The sequence below is a fragment of the Lepus europaeus genome, chromosome 16 (genome assembly GCF_033115175.1).
Source record: "Lepus europaeus isolate LE1 chromosome 16, mLepTim1.pri, whole genome shotgun sequence".
NCBI classification, from domain to species: domain Eukaryota; kingdom Metazoa; phylum Chordata; class Mammalia; order Lagomorpha; family Leporidae; genus Lepus; species Lepus europaeus.
Genome location: NC_084842.1, coordinates 12,424,130 through 12,449,595, shown reverse-complemented (window position 1 = coordinate 12,449,595; position 25,466 = coordinate 12,424,130). Strand labels below are relative to the sequence as shown.

At 37.0% G+C, this 25,466-nt stretch overlaps 1 protein-coding gene across 2 annotated transcripts in view; it reads right to left on the bottom strand.

Moving 5' to 3' along the window:
- Window positions 1-3,664: 3,664 nt before the first annotated feature.
- Window positions 3,665-25,466, bottom strand: part of PURG (purine rich element binding protein G) — a 31,491-nt gene continuing 9,689 nt past the window's right edge. For both annotated transcript variants that reach the window (XM_062213295.1, XM_062213296.1), the window contains exon 3: window positions 3,665-4,569. In XM_062213295.1, coding sequence (XP_062069279.1) covers window positions 4,477-4,569 — 93 coding nt within the window. In that variant the 3' untranslated portion in view covers window positions 3,665-4,476. The remainder of the gene's footprint in view (window positions 4,570-25,466) is intronic.

Below are 25,466 nucleotides of genomic sequence, written 5' to 3'. Positions count from 1 at the left end.
CCAGTCCCATGAACTACCTCATTTATTTTTGTATTAATTCTCAGTTATTTTCTAAGTCTTTTCAGCAACCCTACTCACCCCTCCCCCAAGATAAAGTAGGCGATTAGAAAAGTAATTCTGATCCCAGTGTGAACCAGTAGGCACCTGCTTCAACAGTTTTAAAATAAGAACCGAGAAGATAAATCTGAAATGACTTAGGTTATAGATTGGTTCTTGTTTCTTAAAAATGTCAAGATTATTATTATCGCCTATATTAAAGCAATTCCTAGTTGGAAAAATTAGTTCCTAAGATAAGCAAAGTTACGTTTTTAAGGAAATACGAAATTTATTTCAACACTTCCCTCAATGGAAAATGTCTTTACAAGGATTTAGAAAGGACATCTTGAGTACAAGATCTCTAAAGGAATTTACTGTTTTAAGACTAGAACAGACAACTTACCAACATAGCGATGAAGAAACTGTGAAGGAGGATGTAACTTTCAAAAAACTTAAAATCCTGAGTTCACGTAAAGAGAGGAGGATTACATTATTTTCATAAATGAACCAAACTTACAAAATGTACTCATTTTATAAGGCTGATGAGTTTTATAAATCATTTCAACTGCAAAAAAAATTGATAAAAATTTGAGAATTTTTTTAGGTGTGAAAAACATTACACATTAACAGAGAAATCTGATTGAATGTGGGGGTAAAATTAAGAGATCCCATCATGTACATTAAAAAGACTTTTCTCAAATTAACTCATTTATTCTCTCATCTTTTTATAAAATTAGAATTAATTTTTCTTTCGATTAACAAGCATGGTATAAAGATTCTTTTTTAAAAAATGATGTATTTACTTGTTTTATTTGAAAAGCAGAACGAGAAAGAGAGCAAGACAGAGACAGAAAAAGAGAGATCTTCCATCTTCTGGTTGACTCTCAAAGTGGTCACAACAGCCAGGTCTGGGCCAGGCTGAAGTCAAAAGCCAGGAACTCCATTGGGTTTCCCACATGGGTGGTAGGCGCCCAAGTAGTTTGGTCATCATCTTCTGTCTTCCCAGGTGCATTAGTAGGAAGCTGGATAGGAAGTGGAGCTGCTGGGATCTGAAAATGTAGTCTGATATCAAATGCTGCTGGAGCAAGCAGCGACTCAATCTACTGTGCCACAACACCAGCTCCTAAAAATAATTTAAACATTCATAGGGTGGGAGTTTGGTCTAGTGGCTTAAGAGGCCAGTTGGGTTGCCTGCAACTCCTTTCAAAGTGTCTCGGTTGGAGTCTTGGTTTTGCTCCTGATTCCAGCTTCCTGCTAACCTATACAGTGGGAAGCAGCAGGTGATGGCTTAAGTAACTGGGTTCCCAATTACTTAAAAGCAAAACAAGACAAAAATTCATGATCTCTTTTTCACTAAAGACATTGTGGAATTGTTTCGTAGTACATTAATTATTCATCAGTTTTCATGAAATGGAATGCTGTAAAAGGAGTTACAAAATTACACGGTGGGTGTATCTTTGGGGAAAAGCTGTGGTTTGGTAAATATGGCGTTTTTTCCAAAATACAGAGAGGCAAGCTTAGTGTTCACATTGGCATTATTCTCTAAACTTTCATTTCATGATGTTACAAGCCAGACACAATTTGAGACAAAATGAATGTGCTTCAAACTCTATATAAAAGGACCACAGTAGCATGGAAATGTCATTTCAGCCATCTGACCCTCTGGATTAGATTGATAGATTTGGTCATCTTCTATTTAAGGTTGATGATTGTGGCTTGAAGTGCTTTAATACATTTGTTTTGATTTTTCATTTCTTTTTATTTTTTAAAAATATTTATTTATTTATTTGAAAGTCAGAGTTACAGAGAGAGGTCTTCCATCCACTGGTTTACTCCCCAGTTGGCAGCAATGGCTGGAGTTGTGCTGATCTGAAGCCAGGAGCCGGGAGCTTCTTCCAGGACTCCCACACGAGTGCAGGGGCCCAAGGACTTGGGCCATCACCTACTGCTTTCCCAGGCCATAGCAGAGAGCTGGATCAGAGGTGGAGCAGCCACCTATGAGTGGTGGAGCAGCCAGGACTTGAACCGGTGCGCATATGGGATGCTAGTGCTTCAGGCCAGGGTGTTAACCCACTGCACCACAGCCCTGGCCCCTCCTTTCTTTTTAAAATGTAATGTTACCCATGGGTGAGGCAGAATGACAAGGTTGAAATGCAAATTCGCCCACTGTCTTTAACACTGAATTTATCACTCACTCAGCATAAACAGTCCTTTGCTGTCATGAGACTATTTGCGGTTCACTTGTCCTACTCTCTGATTTTTAGTACAGATAATATGAAGTACAGATAATATGAAGTACAGATAATATGAAGAATATAATATGAAGAATCCAATTAACCATTGCCAGCAGTTTCTCTGCTCTGGCATTCTGGCATCTGATGTCAGTCTGTCCTGGAAAACTATAGTTTGATTTGGTGGGGGTGGGGAGAGGAGTTACTTTTATATATAAAGGGTAACACTTTTACCTTAAGTATGAGGGATTCTCAAAGTTCCCCAAAATTTGTATCATTAAAAAACTATGAGTGGGCCGGCGCTATGGCTTAACAAGCTAATCCTCCGCCTTGCGGCGCTGGCACACGGGGTTCTAGTCCCAGTTGGGGCGCCGGATTCTATCCCAGTTGCCCCTCTTCCAGGCCAGCTCTCTGCTATGGCCCGGGAAGGCAGTGGAGGATGGCCCAAGTGCTTGGGCCCTGCACCCGCATGGGAGACCAGGAGAAGCACCTGGCTCCTGCCTTCCGATCAGCGAGATCAGCTGGCCGCGGCGGCCATTGGAGGGTGAACCAACGGCAAAAAGGAAGACCTTTCTCTCTGTCTCTCTCTCTCTCACTATCCACTCTGCCTGTAAAAAACAAAAACAAAAACAAAAACTATGAGTGGTGGCTGGCGCTGTGGCATAGTGGGTAAAGCCACACCTGCAGTGCCAGCATCCCATATGGGCACCGGTTTGAGACCCAGCTGCTCTACTTCTGATCCAGTTCTCTGCTATGACCTGGGAAAGCAGTGGAAGATGGCCCAAGTCCCTGGGCCTCTGCACCCATGTGGGAGAGCAGGAAGAAACTTGTGGCTTCAGATTTCCTCACCTCTGATTGTTGCAGCCATCTGGGGAGTGAATGAGCAGATGGAAGACCTCTCTCTCTCTCCCCCCCTCTGCCACTCTGTAGCTCTGCCTTTCAAAGAAATAAAAAAATCTTAAAAAAAAAAAACACAAAAAAACAAAACAAAACAAACAACCGCTATGAGTGGATTTCAAATTTTCTGCATCAAAATAAATTTATATTTTAATGCCACTTTCCATGAATTCTGGGAAGTACCTTTTGTGAACATGGGCAGAAATGCCCTTTTCAATGTCATCTGAGTTGAGATAATGGTTTTGCATGCATACCTGCCTTCAATGCAAGTACCAAAATAGAGAAAGCTACCCTACTGACACATTTTTTGGTTTTCTCAATTTACTCATTTCTATGTCTTACAGTTTTACTTTTAATATACCCTAAATATGATTTGAGAAGCCAGACGAATTTCATTCAAATTCCTAAAAGACAATGCAAGTGTTCAGGCAAAATGAAATCACAACAAAACAGACCAACTCCTGGGGCCTGGTAGAACCGAGATGATTTCTGAAAAACAAGAATCCAAACTAATTACACATATAAACCAGTTTATTAGATTGTCAGTGATACTTTGAGACAAATTCAAGTTATTTTATTTTACTTCATATAAACAGAAGAAGGGAGGAAAGTTTTGAACTTCAAGCCTTGTTCAGCATGTGTGCAGTTAGCATCCACAAAAGCACCATCGGATATGGAAGAATTAGCACCACAGAATTTTAGGACCTAACTGTTAACATGCATCACCAAAAAACTTGGAACATGAGAACAGAAGTGGTATGTGGTATGGTCTATTCTGAGCAATACAAGGCAATTTATGATTTCTTTTCATACAGTACAATACAATCACAATCAATGAGAACCTTTTAAGTACAATACAGGACAAAAAACACCTTGTACCCTGTTAACACTAAAGCAGTTACAGATTTTAAAAAATGATTCTTGTAAGAGAGAGTGGGTTGAAATTATTCCTCCCCCCTCAATTTTTAAAATTCAGAGTTATATAGTTACATGATCTCTTAAGAAAGTATTTTCAAATCTATATGTCTCTCTCCCTCAATGCTGACAAATGGTGGTTTGAAAACTGAAAGGCTTGATGAATTAAAAAACAAAACCAAAAAAGACAAAATCCTGATAGAGTCAAGAAGGATTCCAGTGTGGTAGAAGGTATACCACATGAGATCGGTTTGACAATGATGCCAATGCTGTTGATACTTGTCTTCCCTTCCGTGCAGGAATGCCAAGTACAGAGGCCTTGCATTCATGATGAACTTCAGTTCATTCCTTTCATCGAATGCCTTTATTCTGAAGTGTAACATGAGAGATTTATTCCTTATTCCTCAACTGTCTTTGTAGCATCCTTATGCTTGATTTGGCAACAGTGAAAAGGGTTGATATTCTCTCTGGATTTAGGATAATTTGTGAGCTAAAGAAAAAATATTAATTTAAATTTAGCAAAGATGAAATTTTAAAGGGAGTTCCACTATTTCCACAGTACAAACCCATAATTAATATCATTGAAAACCTTTCTGTTAGAAAGCATGTAACAAACCCTCAATTTTTAGTTGTGTCTAGGCCAATTTTGGCCTATGAGAAGATACTGTATAAGAAAGGTGCAATAAGAATAAATAGATACAGGTATATTCAGATCTCAATGCATTGATATCAAGGAAGAAATATTTTTACTCACCAAGAGAAGAATATACCTTGAAGCATCTATGCAGACACATGAATCAATCATGTATCTGCCCAAATTCTAATTCTGGAATAGTGATAACAGGGTCATTTAGGAAAAAAGTACTCAATTACAGTACGGCAGCAATTTTATGTTGTATATATTTAACAGTGAAACATTTTTGAAAATAGAATTAGTACTATACGGTAAGTTTACAATTCACCATTTCTATACTTGTAATACATGCGATTATTTGTTTTCTGAGTTTTTAAAAATCCCACTAGGACCAACACTCTTTTGGAACAACAATCTAACATTAAACAAAACTTTCTAAGGAAAATATTTAGCATCACAGAGATTTGAGAAAAGTCTGTTACTCAGCATCACAAAATACTCAGTAGCTCTACATTTAAGATTGTTCATGCCATGACATTAACACGCCTTTGGGTTAATATATCTTATTTTAAAAAGAAAACAAAGAAACAAAGCAAACAATAGACATGGAATTTGTCTTTGGTCCCTCCTTGGTCAGGACAGACCTCTGATAAACTCGATTCCTTTCTATCTCTATCGTGGACTGATGACTGTCTTTGAAACTGCGTTTACATTTAGTAAAACATTTCTAACCAGAGAGAGAAAGATTGGCCACCACAGAGTAAGACTTAAAGGGAAGTAAAATTGTGCAAAAATGTTCTTCTAACTGTTTTTTTTTGGAAAGTGTGCTGCCCCCATACAAAAAAGAAAGCAAAGTTTGTTCACTTTGAAATAGTTTTCTGTTGAAAAACATTCTTGGTTAAAAGGTAGCCTATCCTTAAAAATGTCAACGTTTAGCTTGAGAAGGTTGACCTTTTTTGAAAAAAATTCCTATGCTTTTTGTATGGAACTAAGTCCACTGTAGAAATGAACAGCTGCTTTTCTGCAGAGGAAACAGTCACACACAGCAGCACAGCCATGCAGTGATTTACATCTGCGGATTCACCCAGCACAGCGGATGTGAGCAAAGAAACAATATTGATTTCTTCATGCTGCAGGACTACATTTGGAAAAAATCAACTGAAACAGAGCTGAGTTATGATAGGCTCGTGGAATAATTTTGATTGCCCGTATATTTTAATCAACATTTCAAGACAAGGTAACAAAAATAAATTTAAAAAATAAAAACTGTTCAAAAATTGAAAAAGCCTTCAAATTTGACATTGTTAATTTCAAATAACTGTAGACTAAGACAGTTTTGCCATTATCACATATACTTTTCTTACTCTTGGGTTTTATTCCTGCATTATTTATTGGTTATATTATGTAACACAATTTTCTGTTAAATTAAAACAGTTTATTAGATTATACTGAAAGTGGCTTTAAAAATCATGACTAGAGTTAAATTCATAAAAGGATAAGGAGAATTTTAAAAGCTTTTAGACAAATTCTATAGACGAATAGTTAGTTCAAGTTAATAAAGTGCCTTCTTTTGTAGGTAATTAATTTTTTACTAAAATATTTTAAGGCTTTATAATAAACCCAACATTCTCAGAAATTTGATAGTCTATGGGGTTCTGTTACTAACTAGCATTGTTTCATAGTTTTTATTTTATTTAATCTTTTAATCCATATGGTAGATTTTAATAGCAGATTAAAATTATAAATTTGAATTGTCTGTTTGGAATCCATTTTGTGGAGAAAGAAAAGATGCATCGTTTCTAAATTCTGTGATTTGTACATAAAACTCACATGTTGCTTGTTAACAATCTAATTTATGCCATACATATATCAGCCAATGCCCTCAAGCACTTCAGCAGAATATTTAATCTCATGGCAAATGGCCATCATTTCATTCATTTATTCATATATTGTTGTCTGACATTTAAAATGACTGTGCAGTCTTAAATGAAAAAGGCCAATGGAAATCTAAGGTAAATTGTTCATATATAGGCACAATGAATATCTTTTATTGCAACAGTTTATGCATAATCTGTATTGATGCCAACATTTAATGTTAAGCATTTATATTCATTTACATGTTGTTTCTGCTACCCATAGGTATGTCACAGTAAAATACTGGTAATACATTACTATACATATATTTGGTAGCCATAATCCTACAGAACTCTATTTCTTGTAAGTCTTGTCATTTCTCTTGGGGGGACATGGGTGTGTTTTAAGTACAGCTGCAAACTTGGTTGCCTTGGCAGCTCCAGATTTTAGGATAAATTATGACCACATAGACATCAACCACTCAAGTGTTCATAGCCAATAAGGACTAATTAAAATGCTTGAATATTCTTTTTCAGAAAATTGCCAAAAGTTGGGAAAAGATGACTCTGATACTTAAAATGTTTTTCTGATGACCAATGGATCAACTTAAAATGTCCTTTTAAATTAAAAACCCACTGCAAAGAATAGCTTAAATTAATTCGGGGATTGTTTACAGCCCTCTCTCTTCTGTTGAGGAACTTTTTTTTTTTTTCTTTTCACAATATTTGTTGAACTCTTTTACTTAGGGTAGGGTTAACTATATGATCATTAAATAAACTGAAAACAGATCTTTGTAAAAATTAAGAGTGGGAATGCGAGAGAGAGGAGGAAAAGGGTTGGAGGGTGGGCGGTAGGGAGGGTGGGGAAGGAAGTGTCACTATGTTCCTAAATAAGAATACATGAAACTTGTATAACTTAAGTGAAATTTAAAAGAAAGAAAAAAAAAACCTTACAAAAAGAGAATAGCTTAAGTTAAATGTATAATTAGAAAATTAACAAAATTAAGAAAAATAATGCTACGCTTAGGATTGTGTTTGGTTTTCAATCTAAAGCCTTGAAAAAATAAGTCCAGGGTCAAAAAAAAAAAAAAAAAAAAGAAAATAGCATAATCATTTGTAATTACACAGTGCTTTACCAAAGTGTCATAAGTTAGCAAATAGTTTTCTAAAATGCATATGATTCTACTTTTCAAATCTAAGTACATATACAGTTCTTTCTTTCTCATACTAGTATGGTATAGTTTCACAAACTTAGCACAAATATAATCTGGATGATGAATTATAACTTTCTAACCAAGTATATAGTATGTGTGTTTATAGAAAGATAACTCTTAAGGAGCCTTTGTCATTGTGAAATTCGAATCTAAGTATAGCCAAAGCATTCCCATAAAACTTGAAAACATGAAAGTTTGTTTAGGCAAATTTTAGTAATGATCTGCTATACAATGCACAAAAATCACTTGCTCATTTTTAAAAACACGTATGGTTTAGTTCTCTTGTTTTTATCTATTTGACTACAAATTATTCTCTTCAGTCATGGAAGTGACGGTACATATAATAACCAAGTTTTGAAGACAGCATTAAGTACTGAGATTTCTAGCCTTAACTGCTCCTTTCTATAATACACAGCAAAAATGTCTGATGCATGGGTCATTAATTTTCATGCTGCTATCTCTTTTTTCTAAATAAAAACATTAAATGAAGTGGATAGAGATAACATAACAGGAGGACATTAGAGACTAAAGCACCAATATATGGAAGAAATAAAATCATAAGCAACTCTATGGGAGTTCTCCATACTACTGAATTAGGTAAGTTGGGAGAATAATGAAAAATGAATATTCTTTACTATATAATAATTATGTGAATATACATTTTTCAAATAAATGGTATGTACATAAAGTTAAATCTTCATATTTTTATTGTTTGTTAGTGTGATAAAATTAACTTAGGGAGTTGCCTCATTATAAACCAAGACTCCTCTGCCCCGCCCCCAATCATATCCTTTAGAGGAAAGAGAATGTAAGATCATAATTCTCAATGACCGATCATCTAGGTCCTACTATGCCACAGACTGAACACTGGGGTGCTGTGCTGCATTTAACTGGGGGTGAAAATGCAGTTAAAAACATAAGAGAACTAAATGTTAAAATTAGGATTAGTTCCTAGTCTCAGAACATTAAGTGACAATCAAGAAAGGACTCCCTTCCTTCTCCTACAGTTTGAGAATCTCAATCTTACGTATATAAACAGCTTTATAAAAACATCTGAAAAAAATTCCCAATTCCATTCTTTATCTTTTGATACGTAGAACAGCAAATAAATGGATATCCTAGTATTGTGAGAGAATTAACAGGGATCCAACTACTTAAGTTACCACCTTTGCCTCCCAGCCAAAGCTCTGCTCTCAGGACTTTAAAACATTAAATATCAATCCGATGTTGCTCTTACAGTATCTATTATTAATACTTTCATTTATACATTTTTCGTTAGGAATTACAGATCCAAGTGACTTTGTAATAATAAATCTGAGTGCATCACGTGCACATTATATACTTTTTAAGACTGCATAAAAGCAACTGATAAACAATGGGGGCTTTCTTCCCAGTGTGTTCTGATAACTGAGACACTCTAAGAAGTATCTGCTCACCTGAGATTATATCTCACATCATGTACGTCCTGAGGTCAAACACAAGTGAAGAAAACTGTCCCAGTTCCGAGGCCATTATAACTGCTGAGGTTACTCACCTATGCCCCACTGTCTCTGCTTCTAGAACAATTTAGAGCTTCCCAAGATGATCTCTCATTGGGGTGGGGGAGCTGTTTGAATGTCAGGAGTACTGCCACTTAATATTAATTGTAGGGGGTTATTTTCTCCACTCGAATTCTTACTCATGGTTTACTGCCGTGATTTTGTTAGTATTTATGTGTCCATTAAGACTTTAAGGGAAGATCTGCTTATTTCTTGCTTGTTTCCAAAAATTAGTATCATCAAAAATAAATAAAATAAAAAGGAACTATCTGCTATTAAACTCAAAAACATTGATGATTTCAATTCTATTAGGCTGAATGAAAGCAGCCAAATACAAACAAGGGTTAATTTATATTAACTTTTTTTGATCAATAGACAAAAACTAACCAGTGGTGATAAAATCAGATTAGTAATGGGGCTGGTGTTTGCTCTAGTGGTTAAGCCGCTAGGTAGGACTCTCACATCTCACATCACAGAACCTGGGTTCAATATCTAGCTCCAGTTCTTAAATCAAACTTCCTGTGGTGCACACACTGGGAGGCAGCAACTGATGGCCCAACTGACTGGGCTCCTGTCACCCACATCAAGGTCTGGACTGAGTTCCTGGCTTCTGGCCCAGTTAAGGTTCAGCCCCATCCAAAGCTCAGCCATGCCCACTGTAGGCATTTAGGGAATGAATCAGCAGATGAAAATTTTATTTCTATCATCAAAAACCCAAAAACCCAAAAAAGCAAAGCCAGATCATGGCTGCTTTTGGAAGTTGGAATGGGGAGAAAGTGGGGGCACTAACTAGGGGAGTATACATGAGAAGTTTCCACGGTGACAGAAATGTTTAATGTTTCCATATTCCTCAACACTGAATGGTGGATTAAGATCAGAGCATTTCACTCTGTAAATCATGTCTGAATTAAAATATTAAAAAGCATTACAACTACACATAATCGTCCTGCTAAGCATCAGGGGTTGGCTGATGTCTTTCTTCACTTCCAAAATTCCTTCCTAGTGTCCCGTAGCGAGTATATATCCTAGAGTGGAATCCGTGGCTCAGACCCACCGGGGACATGGACTTTCTAACAGGGACCACCGGCTGAGAACTGTGCATCATTAATATAAAAAGAGAGCAATTCACTTCTAACTTTCAGGTGGAAAGAACACGATTTTGTCATATGCCCTTGGTACATAATCAAGTGCAAAATACGGCATATCACACGTTAACACAGTTTTGAATGCCAGCAGTTGGGGCCTAATTTATAATCATTACCTCACCACTTCAAATCTTAGGGGCCATGTGTTCATCAGATTTAATGAGGTTACACTCAATTGCCAATAGCCAGTGAATTCTAGTTTCCTACAGAAATAACCTTATTACATGATCTGACAATTCTAAAAATAAGTAAGTGAGAAAATTCTATTGGTCCTCAGAAGAAAATGGTAATATTCTGGACAGAATTCATCCAGCAGTGCTGCCAAGTATTCATCTACACAATTAAAACTTTAATCAGAAGTCGGGCAATTATTTCTCCAATTTATTTCTTCTTGTTATGCCAATTCAAACCCACCAAAGGCTTATGCTGGTCCAAATCCACATGTCATACGGAGATATTTAAAATACGTAATTTGAGGCAGGTGTTTGGCCTAGTGGTGAAGAAGCCCGTCGGGCCTCCAGTTGGGACACCTGACTCCCACACTGCAGTGCCTGCGTTCAACACAGAGCTCTGGCTCCTGACTTCAGCACTTTTTAAAAAAGACTTATTTTATTTATTTGAAATGCAGAGTGAGAGAGAGAGAGAGAGAGCGAGAGAGAGAGAGCACCTCCATGCACTGTTTCACTCCCCAAATGGCCTTAACAGCCAGACTAGGCCATGCTGAAGCTACGAGCCAGCAGCTTCTTCTGGGTCTCCCATGCATGTGCAGGGTCCAAGGACTGGGGCCATCCTCTGCTGCTTTCCCATGCATGAGCAGGGAGCTGGATCTGAAGTGGAGCAGCCAGGACTTGAACCAGTGCCTCTCTGGGATGCCAGCATTGCAGTGCGGCTTTAACCTGTTATGCCACAATGGCAGCCCCACTTCAGCTTCTTGCTAATGCAGACCTTGGGAGGCAGTGGTGATGGCTCATATAGTTGGGTCCCTGTCACTCATGTTGGAGAACTGGACTGAGTTCCCAGCTCCCAGCTTTGGCCCAGTCCAGTCCTGGCCACTGGGGGCATTTGGGGGGTGAACCAGTAGACGGGGAGCTCTCTCTCTTTTCCTCTTAAATTAAAAAAAAAAAAATGTAATTTTTCTATTCATGATTATCTCTACCTGAGATTAGAAGAAAAGGTGACAAAAGTAAAAATTTTCCCTAGAGCAACGCTTGGTCCATAGAAGGAATTTAAATCTAGTAAGTACGGGTTGAATAAATAAATGTTCTCATTTTCGTTCAAATTGCCATTTTCCAAAATACCACATAGTGGCTTCTTAGTCCATTTTACAAATTTGGTATGATTAAAAAGCAAAAGCATAGGCACATAATTTGTCAGTTTAAAAAATGCCCTGCAATCCCTAGGCTTCATCATCTTTACTGCTATAGCTACTGTTAAGACAAAAATTACATAAAATATAAATCGAAGCAATTATTCTAAAAATGACAACTTGATAATTAGCTATAAAATTTCCCTTGTAAAAACTGAACTAAGGACACGGATTTTTTTTGCCTCTTTAGAGTAAAAAACAAAAGCTTATGCAATCAAGAGAATGGAGAGTTGTACGATGTTTCACGTAAACATTTCTGAGAATGAGAGGTTTAATGGCTCCGCAGCATCAAAGGAAAATGGAGTTCCATGTGCCAGAAGGCAGAAGACCACAGCTGCACGGCAGAGGAGCGCAGCGTCAGGCATGCTCTCTGGAGCCTCTTGGTGACAGGGCTTTGGCCTCTGTTGTAACAGTTCTTTATTTTCCAGAAACCAAGGGCAAGTGTGTGCCTCAGCTCTCAAAAGGTACTTTTCTTGGAGTCAGAATGACCACCCCCACCAAACATAATCTAGTAATAATACTTTCAACTTTAAAGCCAACAGGTGAGGAAACTCTTCTAGTTGAAAAATGACAACAGAATGTGTTTTTAATGAAGCCTGCAGTCTCCCCCCGAATTTTTAAAAAAATTATTTATTAGAGAGACAGCGATAGACACATTGAGAGAGACAGAGATTGACTTCAACTACTGGTTTGTGCGCAAACTACCCACAATGGCCTGGGTTGTACTGAAGCCAGGAGCCAGGAACTCAGTCCAGGTCTTCCAAGTGGGTGTCAGGGATCCAACTACTTAACCCATCACCTCTGCCTCCCAGCCAGAGCTCTGCTCTCAGAGCTGGGACTCAAATCCAGGCACTTGGAAGTTGGATGTGGGCAACTTCAGCACTAGGCCAAATGCTTGCCCCTCCCACTGAAGCAAAGCAATATAGAGAAAAAGACACCGAGCAGTGGAGGAACCACTTAAAACGGTGTAGTTCAGGATTTGAAAGGACTATTTATTTTGAATAAGCCACATAACATCTTTAATATTTTTCCTGTCTGTTGTAAAATGAGGGTGTTATATTACTACCAAACACTCCTTCAGTAAAAAAAAAAAGAAAAAAAAAAATCAAAGTCGATGACAGATTTAGACAAGAAAATCTTAGGTTGTCAAATCACTATGGATATTTACACCTATATTAGAAAATAAGTAAATGTAATCCATTTAGTTCTGGGCGAATTGGTCCTCAAATCATGTAAGCTGCCTCATAATCATTAAAAAAAACAAACAAACAAACAAACAAAAAACCCAGAAAGAAGACAGTTTTGATTTCCTCTAGGAATAAAACCATACTTTCTTATTTCCTGGTCTTCATTTTCTTAATGGTATCTCTGGATAAGCAGAAAGTTTTAATTTTGATGGACTCTGAGTCTTCATTTTTTTTCTATTATAGTTAGTGCCTTTTGTTTCCTGTCCAAGAACAATTGGCCTATGTAACTGCGCACTTTTATAAGTGACTGAAAAACAGCTTCAGCATATTCTAACTAGCACAGCTCCCTTGCCACTGCTCTACCTGGGATTGTCTGTGGTAGGAAGAGGCTCCCATCTAATTTTGCATAATTTTGTTGTAACTTGCTGGGCAACCACCCATTTTTTGCATTGTGAAGAATTTTTGATGCTAACTGATGTTTATCAAATGTTTGTTTTATGACACACTTTGCTAATTTATCCTAAAACATTTAATTTTCTTTGAGAGAATTCTGGTTGACTCTAAGTTCTATGACAGTAAGGAATATTATGTTTTGTTACCGATATAATCCTGTGGACCCAGAAGCCCTCTGAGCACATAATGGGTGACTGACTTGTATACATTAAATGCTGAATGAATCAATTCTTACAACCCTATAAAGTTAAATTAATTGCTCCAAATTAGACAAGTGACAGAACTTGAACTTGACCCCCAGACTGGCTGACCCCAAAGTCTGTGTTATTTATTATTCTGTAGTAGGCCACTGAGACTGCATGATAACTGTGGTGGGGCTGAGCACCAAAAACCACAGCTGAAATTACTGCTGTAGCACAAGGGGGTGGAAGAAGAGGATTTAAATTACTGTTTTATTTCTCTCGTAGCAAAACGCAAATGTGGAACTTCTTTAAGCTATTCCTTAACAGTCCTAAGCATACTGATCTTTTTATAACTATATGATGATTTGTACAGACTGAACCAATATGAAATTTTTATGGGACAGAATAATTTTACAGGGGCTGGCATTGTGAGGCAGCCCGTTAAGCCGCCGCTTGCGGCTCTGGCATCCCACGTAGGAGTGCTGGTGGAGTCCTGGCTGCTCAGCTTCCCTTCTAACTTCCTGCTAATGTGCCTGGGAAGGCAGCGGAAGATGGCCCAAGTATTTGGCCCCCTGCCATCCATGTGGGAGTCTAGGATGTAGTTTCTAGATTCTGCTTTGGCCTGGCTCAGACCTGGCTGTTGCATTTGGGTACTGAACCAGCAGACAGAAGCTCGCTCTCTCTATCTCTGATGCTCTGCCTTTCAAATAAACAAATCTTAAAAAGAAGAATTTTATAAATGATTTTATAAATATAGGGACAGAATAAGTCAATCTGTTTATAAAATTGTAAATTTTAGCCTACAAATTCTTCTGCGATGCTACAAAACAAAACCTGGGTTAACTGAGAACGCCAGGAAGCAAGGTCATTTATTTACTAGAATTTCCTAGCTACCAGAGTTTTAGTCGTAATGCTTTTAATCCTACTGAAATTGAAATATTTCTATTATGTATTATTTTGATTTTCTGCTTTAATAAACATAATGAGCATGGTTAAACTTTGTGTGCATGAATGAGAATCCTGTAGTGCTCTCAAGCCTTTATTAGTAAGATTTATAATCACTGTATAATGATGGAAACAATGAAGATGTGGCTTCTTGAGCTAACCTGGGACATTCCTTCCACACAGGTTTTTGAAAGAGCCCATTTCCATTTTGCTTTGGTCATTTATTGCACATAGGAGTTTAGGGGAAAGATTATGCTAGTTGATTTTTAATTTACTTCAGTTATCAAGGGAAGGAAGTGTTTTACTTCTTAAATTCTCTAAATAATAATATTCTTTGAGAGCTACTCTGAGCTGTAGATGCCAAGACAAGATTTGTGACGGTGGGACAGGGAGAGATCAAGTTACTGAAGGTTAGCTATGGTGGGTAGCTGAGGCAGGGAGATTAAATAAATACAGGTGGTGGAAAACTCTGAGCTCCAGGTAGGGGCTGACAAAGGCTCAGCATCCAGGCAAGCGGACCATGCACAAACACGCGCCCCAATGAGTTGAGTTGCTATGTCTCCCGCTGGGACCCAAACAGGAATACTAAGTGCAGAATTGAGCCTAAAGATGTATGAAAACAAAATACCCAGCGTGCATTAAAAACATAACTGTTTGAATTAAATCAGCTATTATAACATGTTTAATTCTGATTTAAAGTTTAACCATTTAACACTTCTCTAATGTTATTCCAAATGCATCCTTATGCAGCAGGCTCAGTAGGGTCCTGATGTTTCACTAAGTAGCCAGGTGGTAACAGCCACCTCATTTCACCTGCCAGGGCCTCGGTTTTCTTCCTCTGTTAAGTGGGGATAGTGAAACTGAACTAAACCGAGCTAAATCAGTAGCTTTATGAAATGAGATAGAATATTGTGAAAGAACTTTGAAAACCACTTCAAGCAGTATATAAATTATAATTTAAGTTCCATTTTCTATTTTATTGGTAAATATTTAATAATAATGAACAGCTATGAGAAAAATTGAGGACACATGAGTTGTCTGTATTCATAAATGAATCTATGAATAATCTACATTGTAATGTCTCCACAGTGAAAATGAATACAACTGCTTACGAACTAACACAGTTAAGTGGATGCAGGCCTTTTTCAATGGGGTAAGGCATTGGTGAGATGGTCATCATAGTTGAGAACACTGTTGGAGTTCTGCAAATCCAAACGTGTGAAGAAAAAAGGAATTTATGAATATATGAGGGGTCTTCAAAGAAGTTATGGAAATGCATATTGTGAAAAACTAGGCATGGGTTTAAAAAATTTTTGCATCAATATGAACTTATTTTTAATTCCATTTTCCACAAGCTTTTTGAAGTACCCTCATATTGTCCATGTAATGAGAGTGAAGTTAAATCAAAACTGTGGAAGCATAGAAGAGCCTGGGGTATGGAGGGCAAACATGTGATGCACACGTTCCCACTCCTTGCCTTCCTCATCTACTGCCTGGCTCAACCTCCCATCCCCATCCAAAATACAGCATCTTTTATGACACAGTAGGTACATGGGATAAAACAGAACTATCATTTTCACTGTAGGACACCAAGAAGAGACTTGGAATGAGGAACATATAATTATTGCTGAAAATAGGATCATTGTATTTCTCCAAATCTGCATCAATAAAATAGAATGCAAATAGTTAATGAGATTTAAAGGATAAATTGTTGAAAGTAAAACAGTATGAATCACTTTATAGTAGCTTCAAACACACTTCTCATATAAACCAATACACTGCCTGGCACATGCCAATAACCAAATGAAACCATCTACTGGATTTAAAAAACACCAAGTTTGATTAGGCACCAAAAGTTGCTTTGATTCAAGTAACTTTGGACATGCCACACTTGCAGCTAATGGCAGTGAAATATTTGTGTTTTCTAGGTTATTGTAGCCCTAGTCCCTAGCACAGGACCTGGCACAAGTAGCCACTTGAGCGTCTAGGAGAGCATCATTTATCTACTAAGCCAGGCAAAGGATATTCCCGAAGTAAAACTTAGGATGTGGAGGAAACAGAAGATTCCATGTTACACTGCATCTTAATGCGTGAATCATCTTTGAAGTAAAAATGACATAGTATTTCTTGTTATGTTTTTACATTATCACTTCACCATTTTTTTTTCCATTTAGATTTGTCTATTAATTACTGTCTGTGATTACAAAGCAATAAGATTACAAAGGCAAAACAGAATCAGGAATAGTGGTCATTCAGTGAAGGGAGGTGACTTAAGTAATCCTGCACGGGGTGTACAGGGGAATACAAAAGAGGAGGAAACAGTCTCTGGTATTAAGCTCAGGTTAAGGAGATAGGATTTTTATATGGAAATTAAGTTTAAAATATTTTTAAGTTGTGTGTGTAAAAAAAGCTTCTGAAACTGGAGGGATTGCCCTGTTAACAAGCTCCCATGTGCAGTGCCAAAGTTAAGTTTTACTGATTATATGTGTCACAATCAACTAGTTTTTGTGTTAGTTCCAAGATAATTTGTAAACATGCACAAGCATGCGCGCACACACACACACACATGCACAAGAGCGAGGGCGAGAGAGTGAGAGAGCGATGGAGAGAGAGAGAAGAGAAACTGTCTTCTATTCACTATGTCTTCAATGGCTGGGGCTAAGTCAGGCAAACCCAGAAGCCAGGAAATTAATCTGGGTCTTCCAAGTGGGTGGCAGGGACCCGAAGACCTGAGTCATCCCTGTTGCCTCACATGGAGGCTGGCGCCTGGAATCAGGAGTGGGAGCCGAGCTGAATCCAAGGCTCTGACATCTTAGCTGCTGGGCCAAATGTCTGCCTCCGCATTATCTTTTAATTCCACTTTTTCCAACAGACTTTTTGGGGCCCCCACAAATAATTAAATGGCAGGTAAAAGGGGAACTGGGCAAATGAGACAGAGAAACAGTATATTGAATCTATGTAAAGCAGTCGTAACTGCACATGAAGGATGAAAAGGAGGAAAGGAGGGCCAAAGAGCAGCTGGAGAAAAACGAGGACAGGCTAGAAAGAAGCTGAAGGGAACTTCAGAGTCCCACTGACTCCAGGGATACAGAGATTGAAACCTTCTCAGAAGTCACCTACGCTGATTCAATCCCCTCAACCTGAGGGCCCCAGGCCCGTCTAGAAGACACAGTTGAGGTGTTTCTTAGCAACACGGTGCCCTGACCATCACCCCGCACCACGGCACACAATGATGCCTTGGGCAAGACTGTAAGGGTTTCATAAACTCTGTGAGTACTTGAAATAACAGTCCAAATCATACACAAATGAATTTTCTTGGCTTTATTAATGACAGCACAAGCAAAGTGAGAGTAATTTAGTATCCATACTCATTTTAGTCATTTTGTAACGTGTTTACTAACTTGTCACTTAGAATTATTGAAATTCTAGTTTGAGAATCAAGGTATGTGTTTACACAAGATCATTTTTTTCCTATATAAAATAGAAAATGCTTCTATCAAATAAACTGTAGATTTTATGTAGTCTGTCTTGTCAAACGCAAATCATCTCAGTAGACAGTACTGCTTGAATGACAGCTTAATATGACATGTCATTAAATTTAATATTTGGGGCTTTTAAAAGATAAGACAAAGCAAATTGTCACCTAATCACTCAAAGGCTCCCTTAGACGGGAGTACAGTTGAGAAACAATAATGCAAACCAACTTTAGCTATTGCTAATCACGTAAGCATTTGTTATTCTTTGTCAAGTCAATGTTTCAATTGATAAAGTAGGTAAACAATTAGGGAACACAGGTCCAGAACCTGGGGAATTTTCAGGCATGGATTCTCCTTAGTCTCTGCAGCTTCCTCCTGGAAAAACGTTAGTGCCCGGCTTATGTCAGAGACAACAGACAGAGGGCACGTAAGCTATGGAGTGGGCAGGATGCGCTCTGGGCAGTTCATGACTCTAAAGAATGTCTGTGCTTCAGAGGTGACAATAAACAACAGTGAAGAATCAGCTTAAATAGTGAGGGGAGCACTGGAAATTAACCAAAAAACATCCAGTAATTGCTTAGCATTTTATGGAACCAGGTTTATCACAACTCCTTCACTAAATCATTTCAATTGAAATAGACTTTTTTTTAAACCATCTTACTAAGAAATTTCTAATTTTATGATGGACATCAAAGGAATAATGATATTCCATTTGAAAGAATTTTCCCTGAATAAATATTACCAATATGTGGTAGTAGACCATTCAAGAAAAATCTAACTGGCACAAAATTATGGAATTATTAAAAAAGATTCTAAATAAATAGCATCTATCTTGCTCACAAGATGCCACTGATGTTACGAATGTTCAACTCCTAAGATGAAGAGGCAGTTAACACTATCAAAGAGGCATGATCAACTAGTTTTTGTACTAGTTCCAAGATAATTTAGGCCAACAAAAGGGATTTTTTTTCCCAATAGCAAGATCATAAACAGCATGCTCGTAATCATAGTATTTTTTGCTATTTAAATGTGTATTGTTGCAGGATTTTAAACTTTATTGATTTCCTTGAAAGATTTTAATGTCAGGAAGAAAAAATTTTTTTAAATAAAAACTTAGGAAGAGTAATTTTTAAAAATGTGCTTCTTGAGTTTTTTCCTTACTGTCAGATTTTGAAAATAATATTTGAAACAGGTCTAATGTAGAAAAACCCATTTAATTTTATACATATTTCCTCTCACACCACATTTCCTATTAAGCTGTTTAAAGCTAAATGGTTTCACACTGAAATAAGCAAAGATTCTGAAATCATAACATTCACATTGTTAAATTCCAGAAAATTTTCCAACCTACTACTTAAGTTATGTGTTATGGGCAAACAATCCTAGAATGCACATAGGAGAGAGCCATGAAAAATCTAGGAGTTAAGCCTAATTGCCCTGGTAATTCTCAGCTCAGATCTTCAACAAAGAAACAAACCAACCAACCACAAACCAGCAAGCACAAAGTGTCCCTCTGGAATCCCGCAGGTCTTACGAGGAATAAAAGACTTGGCTTCCCCTTTTAATCAGCAGAAAGGCTTCCAAGATACAATAACCTTCATTCACAGTTACCCAAGAATTGTAAGGATCTCCTATTTTAATATGAGCACAATTGCTTTATAATTGTAAATCTCTTTGCACATGAGAATTATAATAATAGAGAAGATAACGTTTATATTTGGAGAGCAAAAGGGAAATGACTAAAAACTCATTACTGATGGGAGGTGGGAGGGGTGAAGAAAACATTTTGCTTACAAAAAAAAAAGGCTGAGAAGAAAATATGATGGTAGTTGCTGGTGGCTACAGGATGGGGAGACGAGTTAATTAATGGGTGTAGGTTTCAGTTTTGCAACACAAAAATGTTCTGGTGTTGTTTGTACAACAGGTGAGCATACTTAACCCTACTGAACACTTGACACTACTGGACACTTAGAAATGGTTAAGAATGTAAATTTTATGTTATGTGTGTGTGTTTTTTTTAGCTAAAATTGAGTAAAAGAATGTCATAAGAAGTGAAACAAAGATTGAGAAAGGGTATCTTTTTTTTCTATCCCTAATAAATTGTAGGTTTATAACTACAAAATAGAGTTGAGAAGTCATTCTGTGAGAAGCTGAAAGACCAGTCCTTCAGCTCAGACTGGAAAGACTCAGGATATTTGGGCTGTGAAATCTTGGAAGCACGCAATGAGTGGTTAGCTGCCACGTAAGAACAGTTTGAACTTGGGCGGAGGAGGTGGAGAAACTGGCCATTCTAGTAACCACTGCCCAGAAAGATCGCCAGTAAGAGTACAACATCTTACATTAAACACCTGAATTTATGTATACAGCTTATCTGTGTTTAAAAGTGAACCCAAGGCATTACGTGTTGATTTTGTAACCAAAGTCATTATCCATGGTGTCATGCCTATTAAATCTTAAGCAATTCCAGTGGGAAAAATGCTATGAGACAAAGTATGCAAGTCAATGCTCCATCACCCAAGTCCATGTCAACCAACAGCTTTCGTGCCACTTATATCAAAATGAGTAAGACAAGTAAAAATGTCAATTTCCGAACCCCTCTCTGGATCAACCAAATCAGAAAACTCTGAGGACAGGGACCAGAACCTACATTTCTAATACATTATGCACACTAATGTTTGCCAATCACCCAGGCTAAATTTAAAGGAAGAATCTGCCATCATCTTAAAGGTGGGTAGCACTCATTAGAGGCAAGTATAGAATTCACTGCTTAAGTACATCCTAGACGACACCATCACGGCCATCTAATCCCTCAGAGGTGCAGAGAGGATTTTCTGTTGTTTTCACAGAGGTATTATTGGATTGAAACAATCTTTTTGAAGTATTAGAAGAGACACATTTCTAGCTGCATCACATTGGTTTGTGCTCCAACTGCCAGCTATCTGGCTCAACTTGAGAAATTTTTAGTGCACAATGAGAACTAAAATAGCAAATACTTGGCATAAATGCTGTTTTTTCTTTCTCTTCCCCTGTAGATAGACTTTAAACTCAACGTAGCACTTCAGGGTAGCCAACTATTATAGTAACGAACAAGATAAACCAATTTGCCATTACTTCTCCAGGGGCAAAGAACAGGTGGACAGGATTGGACTCTCTTTATAATTTCTATTATTTATGTGTGTCACACACACACAAAATATATGAATAGCGTGGAGTAAATTTTGCTTAAATATTTAGAAATGTGTGATACAGTTACTAAGCTCACCCACCTAGGTGTAATCTATTTCAGCCTACTCAGATCTCTCCATGAAAGGTACTATTATTTGTCCTTTTGAAATTTGGAAATGTTACAGTATCACACAAAAGCACAGATTATTGGAAGAGCTGACAAGAAGTGGCTGCTGCCAGGCAGAAAAGAGTTTTAGAATGGATCACATAGGATCCTGAATTTAGGTATTTCTGCTACAGCTACTCTTCTTTCCTTTACAAAGCCTTGAAACTCTTAAGGCCAGAATCACATATAGAATTTACAGCCATAATGGACTTACTTGGAAACTTAATCCCTGAAACAAAAAATCTAATATGAAATGAGCAAACCATGTTTGTTCATGTTGTTTCTTTCCACTGTCATTAGTAGTGTTAGAAAAAAATTTGAGATTATATGTGTTTCAACCTTTAAACAGAATTTAATCTGAATTTTTATATTAAAAAAACTCTGACAATCAGTAATGTGGTTTCCAATTTACCTTAGGTCACTTAATATCTTTCTAAATAAATCTGTAGCAGTTAGTTTTGAAATAGTAATATAAATACTAAATTTATTAAGAATTAAAGATTCCTAATATGAATGATTAATGAAAAATTTCTGTGAAAATTACAAAATGTATGCTTACTTTTGCAGGGCGAATTTCATGAAAACTACTTTAGTTAATTCACTTAACTAAAATTCAGGAAAATTTGGAATATAGTTCTTAGATTATTTTGCAAAAATAAATGTTGGGAGGAAAGGGTAAATATTTAATATTTTTAGAGAAATACTAGAATATTTGAAATCACATTTAGTTATTAAACTTGGTAAATTAACAGAGGATATGAATACAAGCATTCCAAGTAGTATTCCCAATAAGTTGAGTCTGTGTTAAAAACAATCTCTGAAGAAGTAACAATTCTTTTCTGACTTATCAATTCCCTTTATACATCCTATATGAAGTGTGTTGTAGTCTCTGCCTTAAATAATTCCAGTAACAGGTAAGTAAAACTAACTGTTCTTGAAGTCTGCTTCACCTTGAGCCGAAATCTAAAAAACTATATGCCGCCTGAAGTTTACTCAGATTATAATTCTAAAACTTATTTTTGAAATCTAAAATTTACATTGTAGATATATTAAAAATAGGATAGAGAATTTTTAAGGAAGTTACACTGCCCATAAAGGTCAGCCTTTTGAGCTTGTGATCACCTCTGTTGTTAGCAGGGAGTTAGCTGTTTTCACAATTAATAACTCAATGTTCTGGAGCACTAATCATTGAAAGGTAGGAGCTGCAAAGAGCTGTCAATGAGTCTGCAGAGCTGTCAAATGTCTATGTGTGAATTAACTTAATATTTCTGATTAGGATTTGATGTACTAGAATGACAGTTACTAAGAGGTGTAGGTATAGTTACAACTATTAACTATATTGATTTATATGTAAAGTATGGTTTTACTTTTGATCAACCCAGTATATTACAGAATATCCACAGGTTGGCAAACATAGAACAAGCCATTTTTACATGTTGGTTTTGTTTTCAGATAATATGCTTAATGAGATGAAAGCAATGGGTCCAAAAGTTAATCTGAAGAAAGTTCCTTTAATCCACTACACTATACAGTTCTTTTGTCCTATACATATAGAGAATGAAAAGATGGTAAAACATTTAGTTTTTAAAAGACATTATATATTTCTGTCTTTGTATCTCAATATAGCATGTTAAGCTCTAGCCCTTAAAGTGTTTACTTAGCCTATTTTAGGAATTATGAATCATTTGAGCTGTATGAGGTATGTCACAAAATGTAAAATTAAAGGACTAGAGAGATGCCAAGGTCCCATAAGTTCTAGTATTTAATACTTACTAAGCCTGAAGTATTAATAATTCTTAAATAGATGGCATATTCTCTTTTGTTTACTAAGACTGAAATATCAGCATTATATAATAAATTAAAATGTGCTTTAGTCTCCATACATTTATTACCACTAAAGTTTTTCATGTCAGGATTTAGAAATTTTTAAGATAGCTGCTGAAAAATGAAAAGCAGAAAGGTTATTAAATGTGATTAAAGGATAAAAATAATTTCTTTAATCCAAAAATGTAGGTAACTTACAAAAAATGTTCCATGTTTTAAGATTTGTAAACTCCTCCAGGCAGAATGAGCGGCTCTCAAGGCTGCCTCATCTACCGAGACACTATGGTGATTTTGACTGAGTTTTTTCCTTCACTAACTTTTGTAGTTCAGGTCAAACTCTCATCCACTCAGAGCAGTGATTCTTAAAACACAGGCCCCAGGTCAGCAGCTTCCACTCACCTGGGAATATGTTAGACACGCAAATTGGTCCTTACTGTACCTTAACACTTCTACTACACAGAAACTGGGCCTGGGGCCCAGCAACGTGTGGTTGTTAAAAAACCTTCTAGGTGGTTCTCAACTTACACTAAAGTTTGGAAACCTTTGCCCTGGAATAATGGAGAAAACTGTGTCCATCGATAGAGCAGTTACCTCAGTTTATTCTGTTGCAGTTGGGCAAAGAGGAGAGAACTCAGTAATTAAATGTGAAAAGGAATGGACACTGCAGGAGGAGGTGGTAGGAAAAGTGAGAAATAAACAAAACTCTCAATAATATTGACAAGATTTCCAAACGAATTTAACAGAATCAGTTATTTCTGGATCCTGAAAATGAAACTGCAGATCTGCAGTGAGGAGTAATTTGTCTCCTCTCTGCCCTTACAGATAGAACTGGGAAGACCCATCTACAGTCTCATCTTCTGACTCCTTTTAAAACTCAGTGACATTTATGTGAAACAGCTGACTGTGATTAGAGGTTCAAGCTGTGAACTGTATTAGAGATCAGATAAATTGTATTTATTAGCACCAACATTAACCAACTAAATAAACACTTATTTATGAAGGTGTCTCTTGGTGAGACTAGTCTCATATATGGGGGTCAGTTTTGGGATAAAATAATGCCCAGGGATTTATATTGGTGGTTTTATAGTGGTGGCTGGGGGTAGATTGTGCTTAAGTCTTAAAGGCAACCTGGCCTAACTGAATGGGCACAATCTTTGGCTTTGGTGTCAATTTGCATTCAAATACGTTAGTTCTGAGAGACTGCACCAGTTTTTAAACTTCTGGGAAATTATACGACAATGGGGATAATAGGGTTCATCAGACACAGTAAAAGTACGGGACTCAGCAATGCATAGTAAACAGTAGGTATTTAACACGTAATAGTTCTTAGAACTAATAAATCTCAATGGGATCTGCCTTTTATCACCATTTATCTTTAAAAATTGGTCAATGGTGAAACTTTTCTAGGGACTCAACTCATTTCTGAAATGACTTGTCAATCAGAGTAGTCAAAAATATTTTCTGAAGCCTTACTGTATATTGAAAAACTGGAGCAACTGACCTTTCAGTCCACATCATCCCAAATGACCTGTGTTTTCTTCTTATCCTAAATTGCTACCTAGAAATAGGCTTAGAGTGCGGGGCTCAGCTGAGTGAAGTAGTGGCCCATCTTACTTAGTGTCTTTAGATTTAGCCTGTAGGGAAATTTCTAAATTTTCAAAGAGCAGCTCTAGTTTTTATTGTTCCAGTTGTTAACAAATAGGATGGAGTGGGGCCATGGGGGTAGTGAGAGAAATTAATGCCCTTCTCTACTTCCAACAGGGGCCAGTTTACAGGAGGGGAGATTATCACTGATGGAATTTTAGAACTCTTCATTTACACTTGATGTTAACGTGCTACTCCCTTTTTAGAGTATTTGCCAAGCAGCAATAGGTTTAGTCTTATTGATACAATGCAGATCACTGATGTAAATCACACTGCTAGCTTGAAAAATCTAGGAATGAGATACAGTAGCTTCCAAAGTAAATTAGCAAATGATGTAGAATGTTTTGGATCTTGGTGTCTGTACATACCCGTATCCTTGCTCATTAATCTTACGGTTCTGCTGTTTTACTTTGCTGGGTAGTTTTGGCACTTAGGTGTACACTCTTTTGGTAAAGTTGCTTGGAATGTTTGATGGAGCTGAGGAAAAATTCTACAAAATGGCAAGGGTAAAAAAAAACTAGCCAAATTAAACTATTCTTTCATATCCCACTTAGATTTCACATGACACTGAAGAGGAAGCAATCAAGAACCTAAA